At 33.0% G+C, this 9,687-nt stretch overlaps 1 protein-coding gene across 2 annotated transcripts; it reads left to right on the top strand.

The window, feature by feature from the left end:
- The first annotated feature begins 2,019 nt into the window (after positions 1-2,019).
- LOC124199581 lies at positions 2,020-9,426 on the top strand. Of its 2 annotated transcripts, XM_046595421.1 has the most exons (5): positions 2,020-2,535; positions 2,636-2,855; positions 7,314-7,394; positions 7,484-7,724; positions 8,991-9,426. In XM_046595421.1, exons 1-5 carry the CDS (start codon positions 2,167-2,169, stop codon positions 9,205-9,207), a joined length of 1,128 nt encoding a protein of 375 aa, XP_046451377.1. In that variant the 5' UTR covers positions 2,020-2,166; the 3' UTR covers positions 9,208-9,426. The 2 variants fall into 2 exon arrangements, with proteins under 2 accessions (XP_046451377.1, XP_046451378.1); XM_046595422.1 differs by lacking the exon at positions 7,314-7,394.
- The last annotated feature ends 261 nt before the right edge of the window (positions 9,427-9,687 follow it).

Raw genomic sequence — 9,687 nt, 5'->3', positions numbered from 1 at the left:
CCAGTCCCACCAAACTACACTCTTAGTTTTCTTTCCTACTTTTTCCCTACTTTCTATGGAAGATGCAAAAAAGTAGGAAAAAGGTAGGAAATTCCTTCTACTTTAACGAAGTAGGAAATTATTTAATTCTTTCTACTTTGGGAAGTATGGAAAGGTAGGAAATTACTTATACTTTAACAAATTAGGATTTTTTTTTCATTCTACTTTTGTATAGTTGGTTAAAATTAGACTATCTAGCATTGTAATGCTAAATAATTATTTGTTAAGCTTAATCGGTATTTTGGGAACATGCAGGCTTAGTTTCCCAACTGAAACGAAAAAATGACGACTACATTTCAATGACCATGACCATGTGGCTCCAGAGGTTTAATTTTAAACCTGGTAAAAATCAGACGGCATAGTAGAGCAAGTTAGACAAACTCTACTTTTTTTCGCGACCCTTTCTAATGGTAGACGTTACAACATGGGCTCTCTGACCTAAGACAACTATACAAGGCTGTGTCTGAAACTTTTTCATGTAACAGACAAAGCCGTGTCATAAGGTTTCGTTTTATAAATTACATTGCACCCTTATATTTTTTATACATTTAATTTATTCCTTTTCAATTCACAGCATAAAATTTTCAAAACGTTGATATTCCCTTTCAGAATTTTCTAAATTTTTTTCTGTTTCTATGGTAGGGTTGCACATTTTGTTAAATTTTTCTTTTTAAGTTAGCATTTGTTTTAAAAATTGAAACCTTAGCAAAATGAAATTAGTAAGTTTACTTCAAATCTAAGCATTTTTAATTTAAAAATTCTTAAGACAAAGCAACGTCTTAAAATATTATCTATTTTTACGAAAGCGCTATAAGCTCAGGTTGTATTCTTTTTTACACAGTATGTAAATTTCAACTCACATGGCACATGTATTTTGGGGGATTATACAAATTTTAACTAACTAAGAATTTTTTAATATTAACTAAGCGATTATTCATAAGGAATCGCAATCAGAAGCATCATAATTAACTATAAAAAATAACGAAGTAGAAAAATTTATGTAGTATTATGTTAAAGTTTTATTTAATCAACAATAACATAAATTATTTCTTTTTTAGTCTAACGATCTTTAGAGTTTAATGTAAGAAGCCAAGAAAGACAAAGCCTTTTCAGAAGAATTACAGTGTTGTTTCGATTCGTTTGTTCGGTTGACGGTTCTCTATGGGAGCCCCAAAACCGCCACTTTTTCAGTATAAAAATATTTTCAAAATATTTATATATAAATCAGAAAACAATTTTAAAAATGAAAAAATTCAATATCAAAACTGGCAAAAAGTATAATATAAAAACCAAAAAAGGTTTCATTTAAAACACAAAAAGTTAATACTTAAACCAAAAAAAGTGTTATATAAAACCCCCCAAAAGTTCAATATGTAAAGTGGAAAGTTTTACGGCAGGCAAAAACGGCAGCCACCTAGCTGTAAAAAATCTAACTACATACTACACCTTCACCCCCTTTATATCTAGTTTGTATCCAGTAATAAAACGGAAGATTCTTGCGCCATTAGCGCATATTTTATCATTTTATTAAATCACATAATTAAAAAACGAGCAAGATGCTAAGAATTGAAAAGGGATAGATTAAATGTATAAAAAATATAAGGGTGCAATGTAATTTAGAAGACGAAACATTAAGACATGGCTTTGTCTGTTACATGAAAAAGTTTCAGACACAGCCTTGTCTTAGGTCAGAGAGCCCATGTTGAGACGTTACTACCATTTGGTAGAAACTAGAAAGTACTACCAAAAAGTACTAAGTTTATTTGGCTACTGTAAAAATATGGGAAAGTAGAGCAAAAGTAGAGTAAAATAACTTTGAGTACAATAATTGCAAAATTAACCAATTCAAACTACGGTATACCTCCATGGTCGGAAAATCCAGAAAGTGGGCTGTCCTTACAATTCAGTAGTCTAAAAAAAGCAATTTTCCTCTGCCTTTAATTTTTTTCGTTCCAAAAGTTATTTTGAGCTAGACGCTAGACTTCTCTACGATTGTCAATTCTCTATGTTACTAGTTATTGAGTTAGCTATATAGTAAAATGGTTTATACGTTTACATGAAAGCACTCGGAATTAACTTTGTACGTTCTGAAGTTCCACATATGGTGTCAAATCAAACTGGATAGCGATGGCATCTTTAGTGGAAATTATAATTGCGGTTTGCATTGTGAGTAAACTCACAGGGAGTTTGACACTAACATTTGGCTTACACATGTTGGGTAGTACTACCTCAAATGTATGCTTGAATGCAGACGATTATTTTTCTCGGCAATTTTTGAACCTCAGAAATGACGAGATTAGCTATACTATCAGCATTAAAGATAGTGAAAATGAGAATAGTCAATGTTTTCGCAGTCGTCGTCTGCTTCGAGAATACAAACCTGCGGACGTTGCCCGTTGTTTTGACTCTTTATCCGTTAAAAGAAACAGGCGGCCAATGCATTTCGCTTTTATAGGTGACTCAACTATCCGACAACAATTCAACCTGTTCCTTCGGGTAAGTATTTTTGAAACTATCTCTCATCGTCTCATTTTATTGAATGATAAACAGATCGAATAATAATTTTTTTTATAATTCGGAAAAAATCATTTTTTAGTTGATTCCGGATTATGACAGAAAAGTTTCACGAGTTTCTAATTTGTGGGTCCCTTACTTAGAAGAACACCACGCAGATTGCAATGTGACAAGTCACCTTTTAGACAATCTGAAAGTTTCTTTTTATTGGCGCAATATCATTCAAACCAATTTAATTGACGATTTCATGAGATGGGCAAGCGCTGACGACAAAAGCAAAGTACCAGACTTTATTCTTCTTGGTGAGTTTGAGATTTTTCTATAAAAAACTTTAAACCGTTAAAAAGGTTACTGATTGTCAAAATTTGGTATCAACGAAAATTTAGACTAGATAGGGGAGAGTCGGCATAGTTGGCGTTTTTGAGTTTTTGAGCTCCCACGTCTTTATTTCTCAAATTTTTTTATCCCCGCTAGGCTTTAAAAAAGAGGAAAAAATTATGTATTTAAGGCGTATTTTAAGTTTATAGACAAATCACTTTGTTTAAAAATAAAATCGTTTTGGAATTGAAAGGGGATTTGTCGCGTCGCGGGGCGAATTGCTCGTGAAAACAGCGAAGAATTTCCCGTGGGCTAAAAGAACACCTGGCGATGGCGTCATGAACTCAACTTTCCAAAACATTTTTCCACCTACCTCTAATCCAAAAAGACAATTTGCCCCGAGAAAAAGTGGGTTTGGTAATATTGCGATTTCAAGCAATAACCTGGCCAATAAATATAAATAAAAATTGTTTTCTGAAAGAGGAAATAATTTTCTTTTAGAAATTTATTTTTACTTGATTTCAAGTTAACTGGGAAAGAGTCTAAAAAGAATAAAGAAATGGACGAAGCGATTGAAGGCCCAAAAAATTATTTATTTGATGTTCCAATACTACTAAGACTATTTCAGTATTTTTTTTAAACCAAAACAGTTAATTTTCAAAATGCAATCCCTCGGGCACAAGAGGATGAAAAACGTTGGGTACCAGCTTACACACTACCCTACTTGTCCCGGTTTCTCCTACCGAAATTGATAAAACGGTGATTAAAAGTTTTCGAATGACATAAATCGGTAGTTTTTATACCCAAAGTCTGATTTCGAGGCTAATAACGCACGATTATTGTGATTTTATTTCTCCGTTGGGCTTGGAACTTATAGATTTTTCTACATTAAGTCAATATGAGTTTCTATAATAATTCTGAACGTAGGAAGCTATTATATTTGTTGCTTTTATAGAAAATATATCGGGTCAATAATCCAAGTGTGATTAAGTTACACTGTAATAGGGTTACTTAGGACGCATCATATCTTTTTAAGACTATATTCAGGTTTTCATATAAATTTGCAGTAACCACCATAGATATTGGATCACCCCCATGCTAAAGTTGTGTTTACACCCGTGTGAGAAAGGCCTTACGGTGCCTCGCGCTGGATTTTTTTATTAGACTTTAATTCGAGCTACGAGTTTCATTTTTTCCCCCGGAAAGATTAATGAATATTCTTTAACCCTGATTTTTTATTTTAAAAAAGGTGAAAGGGATCCAGATTTTATTGAATCGTTTTTAAATATTGCTTCACCCCCAAAAATGTCGCATGGCCTGTCCCTACCAGCGTCATGGCCTCTGGGTATGGGGGAAAAATGGGAGGATTCTTGAACAAAGGAATTCTTCCCGTTTGGATGGATTATTTAGGGTATAAAAATAGCAATTTCTCATCAGACACTAGAGTAAAGAAGATCTTTGTTGATATGTCAATTAGACCAGTATAGATATAGATCTCTAAAGTATAGCCCCATTTCCTACTATACCTCTCTCTAATACACAGTAAAAAGGCGGGTTTATGAGCTACACATAAAAAATGACAAAAAAGACTGTATAGGGGAGAGCGGGGTCACGCTCAACACGTACCAGGTGGGACAAGCTCAATAACTGACGATGGGGATGAGGTAAAAAAATAAAAAATAGTGATAAATGTAGAATTTCATAACGACTATAGGGTATAAATTTAAGTAAAATCCTGCTAATAGTTTTTGAGTTATAGCAACAATCAAAAATGGCGGTCAAATTTTATGTTTTTCATTGCCATAGTTTTTTGTATAACTAAACAACCTCTACGGTTAAAAAAAAATTTATTGTTGAATAAAATACTTTATTTATTCTGTTTTCATGTTCTGTAAAAGTTTTATTGTTACGGTCTACCGTTTAAGAATAATAATGATTTAGAAAAATGTCTTTGCTGCGGGTAATACTGGACATCTTTTTGGGGGTAATAATGGACTGCGAAAGCAGTAGGCTATAAAAATTTCAAAATTTTTTTTGTAAAAAAAACAACATAATTTTGTAAAACAACACCATCTTTACTATTATTTGTGATTCAATACTTGAAACTTTCTAAGCCCCTCCTCTTTTTACATTTTCAGCGCTGCGTTGTCCATTCCACCCCCCCAAGACCAAAGTTTGATAACATATTATCATTATTATTTTTTAAAACATATTATATTACTTTAATGACCTATGTAGCTATTAAGAATTTCATTTTCAATAGTTTTGAAATAGCATTAGAGTTATAACCATGTCTTTTACCACCCACCCCCCTCTCTGTCCAGTTTTCCCCCCTGAAATTTTTTTTCCAATTTTTTTTTCAAAGCTTGATTACAGCTTAATTCATGATCCGATCTTTATGAAAAAATTAGGGGACATAGATATTGGGGCGTTTAACAATTTTGTTAATTTGTCTTCAAAAATTATGTATAGTTAAAGAGATATTGGGAAAATAATTTTTTTGTCCTGAGTGACCCCGCTCTCCCCTAGTATATAGAAGTTAATGATGGAAACAAAATTGTTCGCTATAGACTTTCACTTCACAAAATGTGACTTGGCGTTTTTCTGTTCAACGGGGAAGAAAGAAACAGCTGCTGCTAAGCAGATATCTGATTGCTAAGCAGAAACCTTTTTGAAAAGTTTTCAATGAGATAATATATATATTTTATTGACCAAAAAATTTCGTTGAAGTAATAAAAATTGGGAAAATTTTTTTTTTCCATTCTAAAAAATATCTTACGTTTTTGACAGGCAAATAGTTAAAAAAATGGGAATAATGCTAGATAGTCTACTTTTAAGCTACTATATAAAAGTAGAATGAATAAAATAATTTCCGACTTTGCTAAAGCAGAAGAAATTTCCTACCTTTTTCTTCTCCTCTACCGTAGAAAGTAGGAAAGAAGTAGGAGAAAAAGTTAAAATGATGTTATAAGCCTACTGTAGAGGAAGGGTACCTTATTTGTTCTTTTCTTTGTTTTTTTAAGCCTTTCTTAACGTAACTCTACTCAGTCAAAAATTTACCCACACTTAACCCTACTTCCAAGTGTGGAAATTGAAGACCCTACTTAAAATGTGAATACCCAATTATAAATGGAATAGTACCCTTTCGGGCCACCCTGTATGGAACACGTGTTTCTCGCATCCCAATCGGATGTTTTTCCACTGGACCATTCTTTGTATATATTCTTTACCACTTAATTATGTGTATTGGGACTTTCGCTGTTCGGACGTTCTTTTTGAAAATGTTATTCCCATCAGTTTAATCCCCCCCCTTCGCGTCATTCCTTTGGAGTATCCCCTCCCCTATTTTTCTGTTTGTTTCCGTCTAAACATGACTTATTAAGTGGGGGTTGCACAATTATGTCTACCTATGAGTCACGTGATCGACAAAAAATGTCCAAGGACTTATGCGCAAAATTATACAAGGGAATAGCAAGGTGGAGCCCCACACTATCAATAGGCATCCGAATTGGTGGAGTATTCCACTTTTTAGGCATAGAAAAAGCACACGAATTGCACACTTTCGGAGGTACAATTAAAACGTGTGGGCTAAGTAAGGGTGCGATTTTTTGCTGTGTATCTCTTCACATAAATTACTAATTGACCTATGATATCGCAAACGTTATAACTAATTGCTAATTAAGTGGGCGTCGATACAATCGCTTGACTATCGGCCATCGGTATCCATTGTTAAGAAAACCGCGCCAACACGTCATTGTCAGAGGGGTAAGGGTAGGGAGTAAGAAATGATAAAATCGAACAAATAAGGTATCTTAACCTATTTCATGTGCCTATGTTATTACAATCTGCTAATACACGGTAAAAAGGTGGGATTTTGAGCTAAAGAAACTTTCGGCCACGACTGTATACTTCTGGTATTATTAGAGGAGAGTGGGGCGACTGGCTCATTATTTTTCTTTTAGCTCTAATTTTAAAATCCACCAAATCTTAAAAAAAAGAAAATAATTCAAGCTTTCACTGGTATTTTTTAAAACTGATCAAGTTATATCTAGGTTAGGTATTTCACGATTTAAAAACAAAACAAAATTGGGGCGACTGACCCCAGATACGGGGAAACTTGCTCACACCGCCGGGGTCTCTTGGCCCCTGTATTTCTTACGAGAAACAGTTGCCTAACAGTAAGAAACTCAAAATAAAAAAAAATTACCCAATAATGCAAACCACCAACGGAATATCAATGAAAAAGGTTAAATAATTATAGTAGTTGACTAAAAAAAAGAAAAAAGTCGAACAAAAATAATTTTACCACTGTCATACCAACAACATTAGTCATACATACAAAACATTTATTTATTTTTCATTCCTCAACAGATCGTCGTAATATCATGGAATTTTTTTTTAAGATGCGCATTACTAACATCTTCATCTCCTGATTTTTGCAGTTTTTGCAATTCTAACTCATAAGAGATCAGCTGAGCCAACAGACCTGATAGCCAGACAGCTCCACTCTCCCCTACTGTTTAGTGTGTATACACTTTAATACATGATATATTCCATATATGCCATATTCATATTATTTATAATTATTTATATACATTTCTTTTTCTTCTAGGAGTAACAGCTCATCACATTGATCAAAAAAATTACAACACTACAATCATAAACAGTTTTCAAACGTATCAGAAATTGTTAGATACTTACCTTGTACCTCTCATCAATCAGTCATTGAACATTAACCCTCATCAGGAAATTATCTGGTTGAGACAGAGTGCAACAACTATGGGCCAATTTAACCGTGGCTTTTATCCAGAAACCGTAAAAATGTTCAATAACGCAGTTCATCAATCGTTTAAGTATATTAATCAAAAATACTACTTTCAAATCAAATGTTATGCTAAAGTATAGTTTATACAGTCGTGGGTTCAATTTTGACTCACAGTTTCTCATTCCAAATTGTTTTACTAAGTATAGCCCACATCTCTTGCAAAAATGCTTTCGTCACAGCGCTTTGAAAATTACGAAAGAAGAATTTTTCCATTACAGTACCTTTGTACACAGCAGTTCCACAAGTGTTCTAAAATGTTCAAACATACGTAATCCTCTGTGTAAATATCTCGCTGAATTAAGAGAGAAAACCCTAGTTTTTTGTATTTTTTCAGAAATACAAGAAAAACTAAGTCGACATATGCAACCAATGAGGCTGTACACGACTTTCAATAGTGTGAGAAAAAACAATTTTCATTCTAAAAAAATGTACCATTTATTTTTGGTTTTTAACTAAAAAAAAAAATTGGTGAATGTACGAAATTTTGACTATTTTCGAAAATTTAAGGGTTTACTCTTCATATATTAAAAATGTAATGGTAATATTTGGTGAAAATAACCCCGAAAGGAACCCCGAAATTGAAAGACAGAAAAAAGATGCAAAAGCTGCTTCCCCCCCCGCTTTTTTACTATCTAATTTTCCAAATTAAATCAATTTTGATTACATTTTTTATTTAGTTAAAAAAACGAATCTTATAGTCAATTATTGCTTATTTATTGTTTGTGTGTGAAATTAACGAGATTTTAACAAAATAATTGCCACATCATGAAATTGCATAGTCATTATTACGACTAACTTTTATTCTAAATAATGAAAAAAGAGTTCGTGCCTACCTAACTTTTCCCTGTAGGGAAAATGTTAGAAATAAAAAATGCTTCCCTAAATCGTATGATTCGTCACTATCTCCGATCTTATCCAGTTTAGTTGTGTGGTGATGTGTGAAAGTAGGATTAATAAAATTGTGGTGGCAACGTCTTCTCTACTCTTTCGTGATGTGAGCGTTAGGAAATAGAGATTCGTAACCAGATGCAACATTGTGGTAATAATATTCTGTTTTTTGCAATTTAGTCAAATATATTGAACGGTAGAGTTAAGTAAAGAAGATTTAGAAATCAATTTTAGAACTAAAAAATTTAACACATATTGAATTTCTGCCTATGTTATACGCTCATTCTATGCCAATACCTTTAAAGAAATGAGCTGGTTCCAAACATATCCACTCTTTTATATTACCAAAATATTTGCGCATACTGTTTGTTACAAGTGGTTAGCATAAAAATATGTCCATTTTCAGGGATACGCGAGTTATTATTTGGGACGGAATCAACGCTGTTGTCGAAGAGTACCTTCGCGCATGTGCCCTATCTAGAGAAGAACGTCAAAATGATTCTGAAAAAGTTGACAATAGGTACATCAACTGCCAAGACTTTATTCACCCAGGATTGTCTGCATTATCCATTGGCACTCAATTTATGATTAATCATATCTGCGAAAGAGGGTTCAATATTTAATTAAAATATCGTACATTGCAGGATCAATACATTAGCAATCTCATCTTCGTGTATAGTTATGAAGTCGATTTATAATGTTTCGTGAAAATGCACAGTATTTATGCATTTTAAAATACCATTTTCGTGAATTTGTAACCATGGAAATAAATTCTGCGCATGTTAGAAAATGCCTGAAGTTCCGAAATTTCGTGATTAGTTATTAAAATTGAAGTACATGTCAAAGTAGCAATAGATTTAAATACCTTCATGGAAAAAATTTAATTAAAGCGTGTGTTCAGGAATACAAATTTATTTTTAAATGAGAAGGATTCTTTTTGTGGAAACTTTTTATACAGTGGGTACCGAAAGTATCCGTACGGCTGAGAGGATCAGTAGGGAAAACGCGTTTTTCAAAACGCTCCCATTAATTGAATTTTCGGTTGAATTCAATAAAAATTTTTTCTAAGGTTAATATTAGGGTGGGGTTTCATGTGATTTTTT

The sequence above is a fragment of the Daphnia pulex genome, chromosome 8, assembly GCF_021134715.1.
Source record: "Daphnia pulex isolate KAP4 chromosome 8, ASM2113471v1".
Classification (NCBI taxonomy): domain Eukaryota; kingdom Metazoa; phylum Arthropoda; class Branchiopoda; order Diplostraca; family Daphniidae; genus Daphnia; species Daphnia pulex.
This window is presented reverse-complemented; position numbering and strand designations above follow the sequence as displayed.